Source organism: Protomyctophum parallelum, assembly GCF_964188405.1.
Source record: "Protomyctophum parallelum genome assembly, chromosome: 7".
Classification (NCBI taxonomy): Eukaryota; Metazoa; Chordata; class Actinopteri; order Myctophiformes; family Myctophidae; genus Protomyctophum; species Protomyctophum parallelum.
This window is the reverse complement of record NC_139705.1, coordinates 2,610,079-2,629,876: the sequence shown is the minus strand read 5'-3', so window position 1 is coordinate 2,629,876 and position 19,798 is coordinate 2,610,079. Positions and strand designations below refer to the sequence as shown.

Below are 19,798 nucleotides of genomic sequence, written 5' to 3'. Positions count from 1 at the left end.
ATTGTGACATGTGACATGTCACAATGTATCACGTGACCACTGACCAGTGATCTATCTATCTATATATTCTATATATTCCGGTTTCCGGGAATATTAAACGCGACATTGACCTGTCTACCGTGACACACTATTTGATAGCTCACCAAGTTCTGTGTGGCAGCTGTGTGGGATCGCGTGTACGGTTCTGTCGGGCACGATGGGCGTGTTCACGGTTCATGGAGGGGGCGCGCATCATTCATGAAAATCATATGGGCGAAACTACTTGAAAAGCACCGCACCACGTCCACGTTACACTATTGTTATGAAACAATTTGATAGATAGAATAGAATAGAATAGAATAGAATATTTGAGTCATGCAATAATGCATATTGTTCATATGAATTGATAGTTTTTTTTAAAGAAGGGTTTTGATCAGCTTTAATATCAGCCAGCCAGGCAAATTGAGTGCATTTGACCTCATTTAATCAAAAACCTCCATATCAAACATTAGAAAGAAGAAACCCATGGGTGGGTAAGACTGCAGAGGTCTCCCTTGCATCATCCACACTCCACAGTTGGCTGTAAACAAGTTATTGAGCTTAGTCCTGCAGTTACCCTGGGTAAACATAGTAACTTTCTTTCTTTTACAGTGCTCCATTCCTGCCAGGCCTGCCTCAAGGAACTCTTCACACCCACACCACCAATACAATCTCCACCTGCACCCTCCGCTCTGGATACACGTCATCCCATGAAAGCAAGACAAATTTCCCTTGTGGACAATAGTTTACCTCGACCTTTCCCTTGATCCCCCCCCCCCCCCAAGACGAAGCCCCGCACCAGGGCGACCTGCAGCTCGTTGCTCCTCGGCTGCTGTAGAATGCCCTCTCTGACCATCTAAGGCTAAGCATACGCTTTTAAACAGAGGGCTGAAACAATTATATTAGGACATCCGACATACACAGCATACAGGGATTTTGAAAATGGAGCCGTATCCCATTTTAAGACCCAGATGTGTCTTCATCATCATCCTCTAATTGATTGATTGATTGGTTGATTGAATACTTTATTATACAGAGATGCAAACAGCAACAGTGCAGTCAAACACATGGTAAGGATAGCACAAAAAAGTCCTATGTATTCAATTCATATAACAGTACATGCAAAATGACAAATACATGTATTATCACCACAAAATATAAAAAGAAAATACTAGTATAGGCTATACAGCCTACAAATATAACAGAGCCAGGCAAAGTGAGTGAATGACAATGTGACAAAATTATAATGATCTTCTTTGGTAAATCTTCAAAGGGTAACACATGATGATATAGGTAGGCCTACCTTAATTCATGCTTATTAAGTAACCCTTAATGAATGCTTAACTAATACATTATTTAAGCATTGATTCATAATTCATCATGAAATTCATCATGAATTCTGAATTCATCAAATTAATGTTCAAGCTATATATTTTTTCTACTAATGTTTTATTGGGTTTTTTCCATTTTTAAAATACAAGACATACAAGGAACATAGTACACAAAAAACAACAACAACATCCATGACAAAACAAAACCAACAATAACTGATCCCCACCCGACCACCCACCCCCACCCGCTAGCCCTGAGGGGAGAATAGACTTGTAGAAAAATGTATGATAATAAACAATACTTAGGAAAGAAACTTGAAATGACCATATAAAAGAAGCTAAAGAAGAGAGGGAAATTAAATCAAGCTATATAGTTAATCAAGCTATATAGTTAACCATTTGTCATGTGTCACATGGTGTGTTAATAGAACTCGGAATAGAACTTATCTTCTTTTTATTCCATGCCCACAAAGAGTGCTCATATGGCAGTATAGGATTAGTGAGCAGTCTCGCTGTCATTTTTCCCAATTCTATGCCCACGATGAGTGCTCATAGGCAGGTGAGTAGTGGAAATGACACTACACTGTATACTGTGTGTGATGTAAAGGGGAAGTACAACTGTCCTAAAAAGCTAAACTAAAATGATATTTGAACAGTAGCCATTTTCCCATCTGTTGTTCTAAAACACATTTACACTACAAAACCAGCTTTGAAGTATTAACAACTGCCCCACACCTGCTACCAATCAACACTTGTTTCACCATCCTAATAGTTTTCTAATTGTACTGGAACACGTTCAACAGAGAAGGTCATGGAGTTGGACAGATAATTATATGGAAAAAGTAATGGGAGTAATCTAGCGATGTGAGCCATGCTCCATACAGGGCCATGATATTTTGAGAGCCAGCACATATTTTTGTAATGCACTGTAATGTGCACTTAAGCCCCTCCAACTGATCCAAAATGCTGCAGTTCGCTTGGTCTTCAACCAGCCAATATTCTCACTCGTCTCCCCCCTTCTCTGCTCCCTCCATTGGCTCCCGGTCGCTGCCCGCACAGAATACAAAACTCTGATGCTGGCATTCAAAGCAACCAAAGGCATGGCTCCCCCATATCTCACAATCACAAGTATGATCGTACCCTACAAACCCTCCCGCGCACTCAGGTACCTTCACTAAAAACGCCGGGACAACGCTCCACACGTCCCAAACTCTTCTCCCTTTACGCTCCAAAACTATGGAATGCACTTCCCATCACAGTCAGAACGGCAGCCTGCACTCCCAATCTTCCGCCGTAGTCTGAAAACCCACCTCTTCAGACTCCACCATAATCCATTGCACCACATGCATACGGGTCCTGACAGCGGTTGGTTTCCACACACCGATAATGTGCATGGATATTCACACAGGTCTGAGACTCTGTGCACTGATGCTCTCCTGTTTCACACTCATTTATATCTGGAAAAGGAAAGGAGAGGGGAGGAGAGGCGAGTTGAGTTGAGTTGAGGTGAGGTGAGGGGAGGAGATGGGAGAGGACTCAAACAATTTTACGTTTACAGCACAAGACATGTGCTGTAAACGTGTCAATTAGTTGTAGCATAGTTCATGGCTGTTTTAAGCTAAGCATGACTCAAGGAAGGTTCTACAAGTAATTTCATTACCAGGTGCACAGCTTGGAAGAATTGACTCAAAACAGAGGAATCACCAGCACTCAGAGAACAGTGTCACGGTTGTCCAGACTGAATACGTTGTTCTTACCTTGGCACAGTCTGGTGCCCAATAGTTGATATCCCTCCGGACACATACAGGAAAACTTCCCTGGTTCATTCACACACTGGTACTGGCAGAGATAACTGGAATAGCTGCACTCATCTATGTATGTGGAGACATGGGAGAACCCCACATTACTCACAAACACAGCATTGCACACACGCACGCACATACCCAAATGCACTAATTTGGCACAGTTAATTTATCTCTGAGGTTGTCAAATGGACAATTTTCAATTTAGGCATTTAGCAGACGCTCTTAATCCAGAGCGACTTACATTAAGCACGAACAAAAAGCATGGGAATACATCACATAAAAACATTTATCATGAAACATGCGTAAGCTAAGAAAGTAACAGTGGAATATCTATATAATGAAACTATACATATAAACTATACATCTATACTACTATGCTATACATGTGTACTATGACGTGCTATGACTATACATATATACTACTATGCTATACATGTGTACTATGACGTGCTATGACTATACATCTATACTACTATGCTATACATGTGTAGCCTACTATGACGTGCTATGACTACATACAATGCAATTATAGTGCTGTCTACATAACATGCTATAAGTCTGTATCAAATGCTATCTAAGTCTACAGAAATGCTATCTAAGGGGGTGGGGTAAGTGCTATGGGCCATGATGCAGTCTGAAAAGGTGGGTTTTCAGACTACGGCGGAAGATTGGGAGTGATGCTGCAGTTCTGACTGCAATGGGAAGTGCATTCCACAGTTTTGGAGCCAGAAGGGAGAAGAGTTTGGGACGTGTGGAGCGTTGTCCCGGCGTTTTTAGTGAGTGTACTTCCAGCTTCCCTGCGTTGGCTGATCTGAGTGCGCGGGAGGGTTTGTAGGGTTCGATCATACTTGCAAGATATGGGGGAGCCATACCTTTGGTTGCTTTGAATGCCAGCATCAGTTTTGTATTCTGTGCGGGCAGCGACTGGGAGCCAGTGGAGGGAGCGGAGCAGTGTTTGAATGATGCGAGGGTCAAAACATAGCCAAAGAATAAAGACCACTTCACCTCATCGTCATATAGCTTCAAGTTAATTCAGTAGTTATCAACATTGTCATGTCAAGGACCCCCAAAATGGCCGTCTGGAACTATTTTGGCAGGGACCCCCAGAAGAGTAGATTGATGTGAAACCAAATTCAAACCGATTCAATATTTTTCAAATCTTTTCAAAAACAGCAGCTTGTATCTGCTATTTTGTTAAACCCATTTTGGGCAGGAACCCCTTTTGGTGTTAGCATTATGTTATGCTTTAGCTATTGAAAAATAGCAGATCAGATATTTTTGAAAAATCAAAGAACCACTGACATAGAAACATAGCTTTTTCAGAAAACTATCAGGATGTAGAAGACATTTTTAGAATCTGATCTCAGGTCAATTTAATAGCCAACATTTTATAATGGATAGAGTGGGAGCCCCTTCACACACACAGGTCTGCTGACCTGGACAGTAAATTACAAAATATGATAAAACTTTGAAGTGTGCCGGTATTTGTCTTTATTATGATTTGACTCACTGAACTCTATGTGGTCAAATTCATATTGAACTTACAAATCCTGCTCACCAACGATATAACAGACTGACATAATATCGATTAACTAAATTCACAGAATAAACAAGCCGGTGAGAATAAGTCAGCATTGCTGTCAATGTCACAATGTGCTGTGGGTGTAACTGTAGGCCATCTGGACTGGGGAACCAAAAAAAAAAGGTGCTGGAAAATGAATTTTGTTCCCACGTCTGGGGCATTGCTTTTTCGATGCATTTTTGCAATAGACAATTATGCCCTTGTGGACTTTGAGTTAAAAGTTCTCTGCAAAGTATCCTGCATTTTATTTGTCACAACATGTACAAATTGTACATGTATATAAATGTGAATTACAAAAATAAGAAAATCTGCTCATACAATTCTTGATATTCATTTTGAAAACACAATAATGACTCTCAAACATACGAGACAAGTAATGACCCTGAATGTCTTAAAGCAACGGAGACAGTACGGTCTAACTGCATTGTTCCACAGTTACACTAATCTTACCCGGTAATATCCTCACAGTGTCACTACCATCACCAATATCGGAAATGTACGGAAATAGTGTCTCGGTGAAGGTGTGCGTGAAGGTGTGTATGTGTGCGTTAGCAGCATCGGGGTCCGAGAAGGACAGCGTTCCTCCATCACAGTCCAGCTGGACTCTGATCCTCTGAGGTTTCGTCTCCAATGGGAGGCCCTGTATGCCGGTGAGTGACCCTGGTACTACGGACTGTGCCGTGTAGATCCCGTCCCTTAGCCTTATTCTCCAATGATTACCCTTTCGGTATCCCTTCCTCTGGTACGACTCTGCTAACAAACCCACTTCCCAGTCCGTGCGGTCTACAACGTCGAAGTCCCAGCTGTGAGTGCCATAGTCAAAGCCCTCGGAACCCAGGACGATGGGCATCATGGTCAAACCTCTCCGTGTTGTCGGGAAGCTCAGACCCGGAGGGGCAATAGTCAGTGTATGCTATGGGTATGTGCAGTATCCGGGACTGCACAGATCGCCAGACAGGGCGTATCCTGGATAGGCGGTGTTGGGGTCCAGAATGACAGGAAAGTAGGAGATGTTGTCCTTCATCTTGTCCCAGACTCTGAAGGCCAGGTTGCCCAGGTGTTTGGCCACGTCTATCAGTGATCCGGAGACCACCGGCTGTGGGTCCTGCGGTGTGAACCGCAGGACTCTTTCCATTGTGGTCTTGTAGTTCTGCAGGAATGAGACGGGTTCGGCTCTAAGCTCCTCCTCTATGGATCTGATGTTGCTTGAAAGGTCTCTTATGTCTCTGTTCAGACCCTCAATCTTCTCCTTAAATACCTGACTCTTCTGCTGCTCTTCCTCCCTCAGTTCAGTGATTCTGGCCTCCTCTTCATGATGTAGAAACCGATGAAGCTTCTTAAACCCTTTCTTAATGTGAGTCTCTGTGCGCCAGGCCTGGCGCTTAACATGTGCTGCTGTTAGTTTACTTTTCCTTTTTACTTCATTAAAGACCTCCAGTTTCTCCAGTAAAGGCTTCAGTGATTTCCGGACTTCCTCCTTGTGATCCAGAGCAGCTTCATCGACGGGTCTGAAGCTGTGCTTGGCGTGTTTTTCTGAATGCAGACACACGACACACACCGGCTGTTGACACCCCAGACAGAACAGTTTGAGTCTCTCGGCATGCAGACTGCAGGGATCCTCGGAACCCGATGAAGATCTCGGTCGTTTTGAAGCTCTCTGATGTCTCTCCTGTACGAAGGCCTCACACAGGTTCTTCAGAGCCAGGTTAGATGTTCCGCCAAATGTATGTCCTTACAAACTGGACATTCCTTTATACGCTTCTCTCTCCACCATTGCTGCAAACAAGCTGTACAGAAGCTGTGGCTTACAGGACAGTATCACGGGATCTTTAAAGATGTCATGACACACAGGACAGGAAAAGTCATTTTCTGGAAGAGACGACGCAGAAGCCATTTTTGTCTCTTGAGTGAAGTTACAACTACAATGTCAGTGGTGGCAATTCTTCTTCCCCTAGATTAGAATGTTGTGTTGTTTGATCAAGCTTTGCATTTGGTCAAATCTTATCGTCTCAGATGAGTCTGGCCAGGGGTGGAGCTTTGACACGCCATCACAGACCTGTTGCAAAATGTACACACACACACACACACACACACACACACACACACACACACACACACACACACACACACACACACACACACACACACACACACAGGATTAAGACACTTCATTTACATATAAGAAGAATGCTATTGAGGTGAAAGCATTGGGTGAAAGTCAACACTGCATGGTCATTGATGTTGATGTATCTAAATTTAGAACTATTCCTAAACCTAACCTCAGACCATCTGAGGAAAAGAGGTAGATAATAAAAACAAAAAGGTAAGAGAGCAGAGTGGGTTGTTTTGTAATGTTATACATGATTGGCTGGGAAAGTTAAGTTATGAGGATCTTTGGTACACATAAATACTGGACCTGCACATAAAGCACACACTAGTGGAGTCAGGAGGGATAATTCCCATGATGCAACCAACCATTTGATGTCGAGTCTGAACTCTGAATGCTTACTAAAGACAACTAATGAGATGAATCGTTTGTCCAACTTTCTCTGTGTCTCTCTCTCTCTCTCACACACACACACACACACACACACACACACACACACACACACACACACACACACACACACACACACACACACACACACACACACACACACACACACACACACACATTCATAATAGCAAGGAGGGCTGACGTGGGTATTGTGTTTGTGAATCAGTGGACCATGAAACAGGTTAACACAACTCTTCTTTACTTTCAAACTCAGAGTAAACATACAAACGGAGAAGCAGCAACATCATACACTCATCTTGTATATCAGACTGAAGTACTAGATCCCAGAAATCCCCCCAATCATCACAAGCATGCAGGAACATGCAATGAGCGCAGCACCATCGAACAGCTGTCAGTGAGACAACAGTGGGGAGAGAATTCGGATGTTTACAATGGTCTAACTATGTTAGCACGTAGCACCGCAGCGCCGCACACACTACAGACTACAAGCACACACAAGGACAAACTACAGTCTAGTACTTTACAAGTGAAGTTATGGTCGTTCTTTGCATTTGCACAGTGGCAGCAAGGAAAAAAACCTTTACCCATTTTTTGTCCTGCTGTTTCACGAGTCACGACCGTATGTCGGATGTCCAGTGTAGCATGATGTGAAATCTGTTGCTCTGTGTTGACCTGCTACTGCTAGGGTCTAGACCGGAGGGGAACCATGTCGATCACAGAGCAATGGATCGAGCAAGGCGCAACAGAACAGACAGTCACAGACAGGTAAACTAAACTCTGATGTTTCTGAACACGTTGGTTTTTGATTGATTGATTGAAATATGTATCAACACAACAGTTTGCAGAATTACAGTACATTTCAAGCACAAATCAATAGAACTGTGAGTGGACGTCCCAATTGAGCATTACACTTGTTTACAAGAGGGTCCACCTTGTTCAATTCATCAAAAAAAAAATCACAGTTGGTGGTCTTTAAATTGATGGCTATCTCCAGCGGGACAGCGAACACAAACTGTACTTCTGAAATTAAATGCAACACATATTGGCTCCTGGTGTTAAGTTTGTTCAGTTTGTGTTTATGATTACGATCAGACTGTATAGGTTTCTTTTTCCCTTTTTCCCTCCTTTATGATGAATTCCTGTTCTGTTCTTTTACTATATAGAAGTGTCTATTAAATGTGTAGCCTATGTCTCTAAATGTTTTGATGGATTGAACATGGTGGACCCTCTTGTAAACAAGTTTAATGCTTAATTGGGTCGTCCACTCACAGTTAACAGTCTTTGTAATGAGTTTGTGCTTGAAATGTAGCCTACTGTAATTCTGCAAACTGTCAAATAATCAATCAATTAAAAAAAAAGTATCTTGACTGATTAAGATACCGCCTTCTTCCACTAGAGGGTGCATTAGACCACAAACGCATTAGAAACAACACATTATTATACAACCCTTCAAGTATTAATTGAGTGGCTTTCAACGCTTTTCACATCGAGGATAATCGAGCCTCGAGGACCATTATTTATGGCTAGGAGGGGGTTCATTGTGTAGAAAAGTGGTTCCCAAACCTTTTCAACAGTCAAGGACCCCCAACGTGACACTTATTAGCCCCGCAGACCCCCATTTGAAGAAATATGCCAAGGACCCCCTCCATAAGAGAAGGCTCTAGAAGTGATTCTCAACCCGTTTAATTTCAAGGACCCCTCAGTTTGACATGCATTAGTCTATAGGCTACGGATCCCCATTTAATGTCATTTCTATCTCTGGGACCCAATTTATATTGTGAAATCAAATTTAATTTAAGTCTGAGAGTGTAGCCTACAAATGAAACCCGTTTAGGGTCAATTTGGAGTTACAGACGTAAGGGTCCAGTCACATTATGCGTTATAGACCAGCCTGAGTAATGATAAAATGACCAAATGTTTTTGAGGGTGAGCCCCCCTCCCCGAGCTCTCTCTCGGCCTTGAATCTACTGTCTCAAAAAGTGGAGTCTCTATTAGATATTACCAGTGTCTCCTTTCCGCTTTTCATTTTAGACGTAATTTAGACTCTTTATTTAGATTTCCTGCATTGCATATTGCCCATAGATGATAGATACATATATCGCCTCAGTAGGCTAGTAGGGCAACTGGGCAAGTAGGCTGTCGTCTTGCTCATAAACATTCTGCGGAGCTTCTCTTTTCCCAGCCCTCACGAGCGCTTCTTTTACAGAATGCGTTCAACGTCACGACGTTTTGCAAACCTATTATTTGCAACAGGTGGAATGATTCTGATCTGTTTGAGTGTTACTTACGAATGAGTGTTGTAGGCTCATACATAGTCTGGATTTACGGTGGTGGGGTGACCACCGAACTACAACATGACGTCACGAGCCGCGGTGAAGAGCAAACCACCGCCACCGCTCCAGCCCTTCTCTCTGTTTTTACTCACCACCGCTCAACGTTATTTCAGCTCCGGTGGTCAGCTCACCACCGGAGCGGTGGTCACCTTACCACCGAAAATCCAGACTATGAATAGGCCTTACGAAATATGAGTAAAACAAGTTTTTAATTTATAAAGGCATCTGATTTTCATCTGATGATGACCCAAAAGAGAAATGTGTCGTCTCCCTACGCTGTTATTTCCAGATCGAGTCAGATGTCTATGGTCAGACACACCCACCTGCTGGGCTGTTGATGAACATTACAAAACGTTTTAAATAGTGTTGTTGAACACACCCGGAAATAAGGTGAGCTGGAGGCGTGTCTATGGTCTTCCCCCATGAGCAGAAGTTGATAGACATAGACGGTGGAGGAGGGACTGTCACTCCACCCTGAAACCAAAACCAACACACAGAGTAGTAGAGTATAGACTGCTTTCTGCCGACTCACCTGGACAGGTAAGACAACATTGGAATATTTCTCACTTTATGGCGTTTTATACGTGTGTGTGTGTGTGTGTGTGTGTGTGTGTGTGTGTGTGTGTGTGTGTGTGTGTGTGTGTGTGTGTGTGTGTGTGTGTGTGTGTGTGTGTGTGTGTGTGTGTGTGTGTGTGTGTGTGTGTGTGTGTGTGTGTGTGTGTGTGTGTGTGTGTGTGTGTGTGTGTGTGTGTGTGTGTGTGTGTGTGTGTGTGTGTGTGTGTGTGTGAGACTGTGTGTAATGTTTTGTCCTGTGACTTCACTTGATCATTCAGTGTTGTCAGTAGGCTAGATACAGTAGGCTACAGTAGGCTATTTCCAACATTGAATGGTGAACAGTAGTTGTTTAACATTGTATGTCCAGGTCATAGATGCAACTCACTGTCTCAACATGTTGTGTGTTTTTTGTTGTTGTTGTAAATTAACATGATCATACTATGTTGCACAAGCAGATCTATTGTGGCACAAAGCAACATGTTTCGAGTTTGTTGATCTTGTATCCTGAAAAGTTACAGTTTTGGACATACAGTATGCGGTTTTCCACCCAAATCTTCTTCTCTTCTTACTGGGACACTGGTTGGTATCTCTGTTCTCACCTGGATGTGTCCTGTGTTTCATGCCTACTGCACTGCCATGTCACCTGAATCTCCCTATGGCCATGTTGGGCATCACTGTGGCTTCGTGGGGCACTGGCACACACTGCTTGTGATCAAAATCCATCCAAATGCAGTTCATCGATATTAAAATTGGCTTAAAGGATAATTCCGGGCTAGCACCTTTCTTACCGTAATATTGTTAGTATATCCATTAACCAGTTATTTTCCCCCCACGCCTCTACTACTGGTAAATGGGTGTACATAATAACTATAGTTTCAATAAGTATCCCTACAGTTATTGCTGATACATATGCTTATAAGTTATACTTCTCATCATGTAAGATAGTTGTGACTTGTGAATCCATAGTCCTAGGCTTTCTTTGTCTGTCTTCTCTCATCAATTTCCATTTGGGGGTCTGACCGCATGTGCAGTGCACATGCCTCTGTGATGTTTTAGAAAGTTTAAAGAAATAACCTAACTGAGAATGAGCATATTAAGTTTATATGTCTTGTCAAGAGATGGATACGAGGAGATCTTAATAAGTGTGATTCTGACCACAGCAGTACGACCACCTCTTGTTTTCACTGTCAGCACTTGGCTTTTGTCATGCTGCTCCTGTAGATGGTCCAATGCAAATTTTCTCCAACCACTGTCATTTGAATACCAGCTCTAAGGGATTTAGGAGATTATTGGTCTCATTTATTTTATACCCAAAACACACCCATGATGACTAATCCACATAGCAATGCCTTGCTATGTGGTCAGAAAACGTGCTTGAACCCTGTGGCGTGTGTCCCTGTGCTGATGGAGTCATCCAGAGAAGCTTAAAATAATTATTTGCAGTAAGTAAGTAGAATGAAATGCATTTTCCATGTCGACAACATTGGACTCAGTGACAGTCATCAAGTCATCTGGGCAGACTTGTAGCCTATTTCTTGTGTCAACAAGAACTGCATAGGTGCATACTTAGTTTATGCTATACTACTTCTACAATGTGCATTGCTTAGGCAGTCTTACTGCCTCAGGGCTGGGAGGACTTCAACTGACTGATTGATTTACTGATAAAGTGACTGACCGGGCTGACTGGCTGATGTAACTGACAAACTAACTGACTGAATCACTGACTAACATTATTGGTTTATTGACTGACTCGAGTCTAGTCGGTCTCTATTATAGTCACTAGAGAGTAGTGTGGCTAGGTGGTGACATGAGGTCATGCTAGCTGTTTTACTGACGGGTTTAGTAAGTGTGTTCAGGTGTTGTTGGGGGTTGGGCTTGGATGTGACAGTCAGGGAACATACCGGTAAAGCAGTGTAGCTGGTTTTCTCACTCACACACTCCTTCACTCACAGCAGGCTACAGCACAGATACATGTTTGAAAACAGTCTGTCTGTCTGTCTGTCTGTCTGTCTGTCTGTCTGTCTGTCAGATCCAGAGATTCAGGTGCATACACACACTCACTCACGTGCACACACATGACCAGTGTAACATGACTTCCGACGTACCGCTGTTCCATTTTCTTGAAAATCACATTGTGCCAGAGATTAGTCTGTTGTTGGGTTACGGTGCCTGCTGTGGCTGAACAGTCTGACGCTTGAGTGGCACAGTCTCTGTTGCAGTTTCTGCAGATGTACTGTGGCGCCTCGTCTGCGCCCTTTCCTCTGCTCCCAGAGGTCCTCTCTCCTTTACTCGCTGGGTGCATGCGTTTGGTACTTTGGTCCGACATATACCATTGGTCCGAACGACAACCTATACCTCAAACCCCAACCTAAACATAACCGCAAGCATGGAGCAGCGCACCGCTCGCCAACCTTAATCCGGTCGTATTAACGGACCCCTCACCAACCTTAATCCGGTCGTATTAACGGACCCCTCACCAACCTTACTCCGGTCGTATTAACGGACCCCTCACCAACCTTACTCCGGTCGTTTTAAAGGACCCCTCACCAACCTTAATCCAGTCGGGCCAATGGTATGTCGAACCAAAGTCTGCCTCCCTTTCTCGCTCCTCTGGACGACCTCCCTTGATGGCAATCCTTCATTTGCTGCGGTCCACAGCGAGAGCTTGCTGTGTCCATGTCGCTTGCCTTCAGATCTCGCTTGCAGGCATCCTTGTAGCATCCTTTAGGTCTGGAGCCAGTGGCAAGCTCCCCATATATACAGTCTTTTGGGATTCTGCCGTCCTGCATGCAGCTGACGTGGCCAAACGTTTGTGTTGTGGCTCTGTTGTTGGTTCTAAACATTTCCACAAAGCCAACTGATGCACCCGGAGACTATGGATGTGCGCAGAATAAAGGAATCAATGTCCACTCCACAGGTTCAATGTCATTTTGGCTCTCAAATAGGAGTATGAATCGCGCCTTCGTCAGAAGATTAAATAGATTTGGAAGAAGACAGACACACCCCTGTTAACCATGAGTCATTATTGATTGGCCAATATAGGCTACTATAGTTTCTATTAGTTGGGTGTCTAAATATATATACACAATGTCTTCATCTTATTTGTTTCTTACATGTATAGTACAGGGTCTCAGAGGCACTTGCCCATCGGGCAAGTACGGGTCATGTTCTACTTGCCCAAAGGTCACGTCCACTTGGCCGAAAAGAGAATCGTCCATTATAAAATGCTAAGTAAAATTTGAATATCGGTTCAATTTAACCCTTTATTTTGTATTATTATAAATTTTCTGGGGGTGTGCGTCGTGCGACAAAGAATGTCACACGTCAATGTTTACGCCAAACACCTGCTATGAATGGGAATATGGGTTCACTGACTTGTTGTTTTATATTTGTGTAGCAACAGTGGAAACAGCACAGTATAGGTAAACGATGCTCTCAGGCCACGTTCAGGTTGTTTAGACAGACATCTCGTGTTGTGTTTACAGACTGTTGCGTCCCCTCTCAAAACGAGCACTTGCCCCGTCGGGGAAACCTAAAAGCAGGCTCCATCTGCCCGAACGTTTTATTTACCTGGGGCAAGTGGGCAAGCCTTATAGTGTCAACGGCTGTAGCACACCCATAGAGTCCCACAGCACTGCAGTGCACACACGGAGAGGAAATGCTCTTTAGTCTAATGTATATACCAGCTCAGTGGCCTTGTGGTTAGAGTGTCCGCCCTGAAACTGGGAGGTCGGGGTTCGATCCCCGGCCGGGTCATACCAAAGACTGCATGTAAAAATGGGACCCAGTGCCTCCCTGCTTGACACTCAGCATCAAGGGTTGGATTGGGGGTGGGAAGTGAGGACGCTGGCGTCGACTGTTCGCCGCTTCACCTCCCAATGTATGAATGAATGAACCATTGTAAGCGCTTTGAGTAGGCACGTAGTGCATAGAAAAGCACCATAAAAATGCAATTCATTATTATTATTATTATTATTATTAATGGGAGGGGCCCTCCGATTTCAAGGAACATTTGGCACACTTATTTGAGGGACTAAACCAAGCTAGTAACCAAACACAATAGTTTTTTCACCTCGCTGTCCCTCACAACTCACCCAGCTGCTGCAAAAGGACAAGCTCCGGTAGTTGGTAACAAATAGTCAAAACTAAAACAATATCCCCTGCACAGGCACGGGCTGGTAGGCACAGTGTAACCCATTTTTGGCGGGAACCCCTTTTGGTGTTTTTTTTTTTTGTGTTATACTTTGGCTGTTGAAAAATAGCAGATCTACAAGCTCATAGCGCGACACCGAGTGCCGCGCTATGAGCTTGTAGGTCTGCTATTTTTGAAGAATCGTGAAAATGTGGCGCAAATCTTTGAATATAATATTATTACAGAGTGAACATTTTAACTCGAATATTTGCTTCTGGGTTGGGGTCCCTGGAACAACATATTTTCAGATGGGGGGGCGGAGGCATATCGCATATAATTTTTGGGGTCCTTGACATGAAATATTGAGCACCGCTGATGCAGAAACATAAGGTTTTTCAGAAAACTAAAATTGATATTTCTTATCAGATAAATGCCTATACGTATTTATCGATGTATACATATTTATAAATCTATCATCACTTGTGTACACAGTAAGCTCAATGTTCAAGTTTCGTCATACAGTTCTGAGCAATAGAAGCTCTGGAAATGATCAAGTGATGAAGTGTGTGTGTGTGTGTGTGTGTGTGTGTGTGTGTGTGTGTGTGTGTGTGTGTGTGTGTGTGTGTGTGTGTCATCAACCTACATCATTTCAGAAACCGATATCTTCAAATAATGGCCAACCGCCGTCAATGTCAGGGAAATGCACACGTTACCCTTTTCCCCCTGCTTTATGTGAATGTCAGGGCGGCTGTGGCTCAGGAGGTAGAGCAGGTCGTCCAATGATGCGTGGGTCGGCGGTTCGAATCCCAGCTCCTCCTCCTGTCCACATGTCGAAGTGTCCTTGGGCAAGACACTGAACCCTACATTGCCTCCAATGAGTTGGTCGGTGTGAGCTCGCCACCATTGGTGTGTGAATGTGGGAAGTGAGGACGCTGGCGTCGACTGTTCGCCGCTTCACCTCCCAATGTAGGAATGAATGAACCGTTGAAAAGTGCTTTGAGCACTTGGAAAAAATGCAATTCATAATTCATTATAGCGGTTGAGATTCTAATATGGTTAGACTATTCTCTCCTTTTTATTTGTTTCCTCCACAGTCCAACCATGAGGTGGCGCTCTCCTCTTCCTCTCCTCCTCTTCCTCCTCGCAGATGGGTCTTGGGGTCAAAGTTCAGGGTTCAGGATCTGTGCCTTCAATGTCCAGAACCTCGACACAACCAAGATGACAAACACCAGAGTAGCACACACACTGACACGGGTAAACGCACATGCACAACATGCACATGCACAACATGCACAACATGCACATGCACATGCACATGCACATGCACATGGGTATTACATACTGGAGCTCTTTGCGGGTCCAAAATGACAGACATCGGGTTCTGAAATATTACACGACTGACACGACTGTTGGGTTAATTAGGCCCAGGGGCCCTTGGCTCTCAGGGGCCCTTCAGGGAAATTGGGTCGCGCAGTACTAGGTTTGACGCCCTAAAAAGGGCTGCTGGGGCCCGCACGTGCACGCGCGCTATGGGGGCCCTGCAAAAATGACCGGCCCAGGGGCCCTCGTGGGGGTTAATCCGTCCCGGAATAGGCCGTTCTGCCATTACATGCATGTATGGAATCTCCTTGGCAGCCTGCCCTACATTAACACATTTAGTACCGCGAGTGCCTTCAAAATAAAGGCTATAGAGTGCCAGAGTTGTCTGATCGCTTTTACTTTGAAAGCCATGAAACAGGAAACACTTGCCTAAAAAAGTTGACTTTACAAAGATACCTCACATCCCCGATCATCTTAATATATTGTTTTACGCTCCAAAAAGCGTTCATATTTTGCGGGAGAGACGGATGAGGAGCAGAAATGAAGCGCCAGCATATCGCTCTATTCATCACCACGGAGAGCGCCCTGGATTATGAGATACGAGTCGTTCTTTCCGCCTCGCTAACATGGGAGTCAATAACAAGCTAATAGTTGCACTGAGCGTTAGCATACGGCAAGCGAAAAGCAAAATGCCAAAAACAAAAAAAATAGGAAAATTCTGAATATTCTTGCGTCGCTGGGACGTCGCTAGGACGTCGCTAGGACGTCCTCACACGTCATTAGTACTAATATTTCGGGATCCTTATGACGTGCTCACACGTGTTATGTTCTAATTGTGTTAAGAGACAATTACATGTTTCCACCTAAATATCGAAGGAATCCCACCGTGTAGCACTTGACCTATAGCCTTGATGACCCTGAAGTCTTTTGGTATTTTGATTTATTGAATACGTCATTAACATTATAGTAAACAGTGGTACGATGTGTACAATGATTGCTAAAAGATAACACATTGTGGTATTTATTACACATAATAAACAGACGCGGGACCGAGGTGATATAATCTGAACCTATACCCGGACCAGAGTGGACACAATTAAACACGAACCCACAAACTGTGAACTCCAGTGACATTGTTGGGTATTTTCAGTTCAGGTAAACCTGTGAAGACCTCTCTCTCTCACACACACGCACCACACCACACCACACCACACCGCACCACACCACACCACACCACACACACAGAGAGAGAGAGTAAAGTACAAATGTTTGACAGAAGACATCTCTGTCCGTCTGTTCCCATGCAGCTGGTGTCTCGCTGTGACATCTGTCTCCTCCAGGAAGTGAAGGATCCTCAGAATGCAGCCATCAAGGTGCTGGTGAAAGCCCTCAATAGGTACAGTGAAAGGTACAATACAGTTTATCACTAGTCGCGCACTGACCCCAGAACAGACATCTTTCTTCAACAGGTACAGTCACAGGTACAGCAGTTTATCACTAGCACCAGTGGTGGAAAAAGTACTCACATTTTTTTACTTAACCCCTTTTGGTGTTTTAAACATTATGTTATAACTTAGCTATTGAAAAATAGCAGATCTACAAGCTCATAGCCCGCCACCGAGTGGCAAGCTACGAGCTTGTAGGTCTGCTATTTTTGAAAAAACTTGAAAATATGGCACAAATATTTGAATATATATTTCAGAGCAAACATTTTTAACTAAATTATTGGTTTCTGGGGGGTTCCTGGAACTACATACTTTGAGATTTGGGTACGTGGCCCAATAGAGATAATTCTGTGGGGTCCTTGACATAAAAAAAGGTTGAGCACCACTGACATAGAAACACAGGTTTTTCAGAAAAATGTTTTGGATTTAGAGAAACACAGGTTTTTCAGAAAAATGTTAGGATTTAGAAGCCTTTTTTTTAAATCGACCTCAGTCCAAAATGGGTTAAGTAAAAGTATCAATAGTGCAATATAGAAGCAGAATGGAGAAATCAACCGTCAAGGGCTTCTGCCAGAAATCTGCGAGGAGAAGCCTACTGCGCGAGGCTTCCTCTCCCTTACTGGGCGTGGCTTCTTTCTTTTTACAGGAATTGGGCCTTTCTATTTATATTCTAATACAGACCGAATGCCCCATCTCAGCGCCGGCCTCAGTGGCTCGGCTCGCTAGTCATTAGACTCAACCCACACCTCCTGGGATTGAATCCTGCTCGCGCCACTATTTTTCTGCCAACCGTGGACAATCTTTTTTTTTTTTTTGCAGATGAAATAAAGTTTTAGACTGCGACGGATTACAACATTATGTGCAGGCCGGTTAAGACTCACCCGTGGTGTCCCTTTGCGATTAGGGTTGGGTTAGGGTTAGTAATATTATATTACAGGCACTGGCAGATATAGTTGACAGATGATTTCTCCCGCGTGCAGGAATTCAAAATGTACTTGAAAGTAGAAAGTACCCACTATGCAGAATGTCCCATTTCAAGTTTTCAAATGTATTGTACTGTAAACGTACTGTATTTTGAAAAATAGCCGATATGTAGGGCTGAAGTGGTTACTGTTTTGTAACAATAATCAAAAATCTACAATGTAACTAGTAACTACAGTAGTTTTCTACATCAAATAAATGTAGTGGAGAAAAGTACAATATTTGCTTCCGAGATGTAGTGGAGTGGAAGTAAAAGTATTGGAAATTGGAAACACTCAAGATTGTACTTAAGTAAATGTACTTAGTTACTTTCCACCACTGCTAGCACTGATGCCAGATCATAATACCATATGGACTTAAAGCTACGCTATGTAATTTTTCTTTAGTGAATATAATGTTGTATGTTAATATAGCTCTGGCCCATAGCCTTCTACTGCTTCTACGATTCTGCCCTGCAGTCTACGGCTATGGGACTTTCCGTTTTAAATCTCAAATCGAAATCGGACCAGCCTCTCCTCTTTAGCGTAAATAAAAATAACGTTTTTGCTACTCTCCAAAACAAAGGCGGGTTGTGTCATTAGAAAGCCTACTTTCGCCTACATTAGAAAGCCTACTTTCCTTAGTGGACACACTGGGGGGAAAAAATATTCTCTATGAGGCAATAACTAAATAACTAAAAAGTAACGTTTATACGTGTGGTGGGGGGCTCAGAGTCGGTCCACTAAGGAAAGTAGGCTTTCTAATGACACAACCCGCCTTTGTTTTGCTGAGCAGCAAAAACGTTCTTTTTATTTACGCTAAAGAGGAGAGGCTGGTCCGATTTCAATTTGAGATTTAAAAGCGAAAGTCCCATAGCCTTAGACTGCAGGGCAGAATCGTAGAAGCAGTAGAAGGCTATGGACCAGAGCTAATGTTAATATAACTAACAACTGCGTTGGGTTGTATTTGGTCTCCCTACTCTTCTTTTGGTTCTGTGGTAGCCGGTAGGGTAGGACCACTATTTATTGATACTATTTGTATCAAGAAGTGGTACTTCCTAAAGGTCAACATTTAATTTCCCCCCTGAGCAAGCAGGAAAGCTCTATTGGCTCAGTGGTCAAAACTGTCGGCACTTGCATGCGCGGGGGACTCGGGGGGGGGGGGGGGGGGGGGGGGGGGGGGGGGGGGGGGGGGGGGGTGTCAAACCCAGAACCTGCGGGCGACGGTTACTGCAATAATTGCAAGTGTGTAATAATATTGTGTCTCCTGTCTGCCCTCAACAGCAACACTTCTGACAGGTACAGTAGAAATTATTATCGTTAAATCACAATTAATCACATTAATAATTAATGTAATACTCCCAATCCCTTGATTTGTTTAGTAATCACATTAACTAATTAATAATCATACCAACCTGATCCATCATGAAACATTTCAGCAAGGCCTTGTCTTAATTGCCTGGTGAGCTTTGCGGAAGATTTGCTTTAACCCATTAAGACCGGGAAAGCATCTGAGCCATCTATAGAATTTAACCATCATACTTTGGCTATTCAAAAATAGCAGATGTACAAGCTCTAAGCTCATATCGCGTCACTTTCTGCCACACTATGCCTATGAGCTTGTAGATCTGCTATTTCTTGGAAAAAAAACGTAAACGTGTGGAAATCTTTGAATATAGATCTTTTTTTTTTTTTAATAAAATCTATCATACATTACAATACAATCATACATGTTTCAGAAAACTGTTAGGATTTAGCAGACATTTGTAGAATCTGCCTCAGGTCTTAATGGGTAATTGT

The 19,798-nt window shown here is 43.3% G+C and overlaps 1 protein-coding gene across 4 annotated transcripts in view; it reads left to right on the top strand.

The window, feature by feature from the left end:
* Positions 1-10,040: 10,040 nt before the first annotated feature.
* The window catches only part of LOC310861096 (deoxyribonuclease-1-like 2), a 17,827-nt gene continuing 8,069 nt past the window's right edge, over positions 10,041-19,798 (top strand). Inside the window, exons 1-4 of one of the 4 annotated variants that reach the window (XM_083768398.1) lie at positions 10,041-10,127; positions 15,369-15,528; positions 16,902-16,990; positions 19,283-19,297. In XM_083768398.1, coding sequence (XP_083624524.1) covers positions 15,376-15,528; positions 16,902-16,990; positions 19,283-19,297 — 257 coding nt within the window. In that variant the 5' untranslated portion in view covers positions 10,041-10,127; positions 15,369-15,375. Of the gene's footprint in view, positions 10,128-15,368; positions 15,529-16,901; positions 17,003-19,282; positions 19,298-19,798 lie in introns of all 4 variants that reach the window. The other 3 variants (XM_083768397.1, XM_083768400.1, XM_083768399.1) reach the window with 3 other exon arrangements.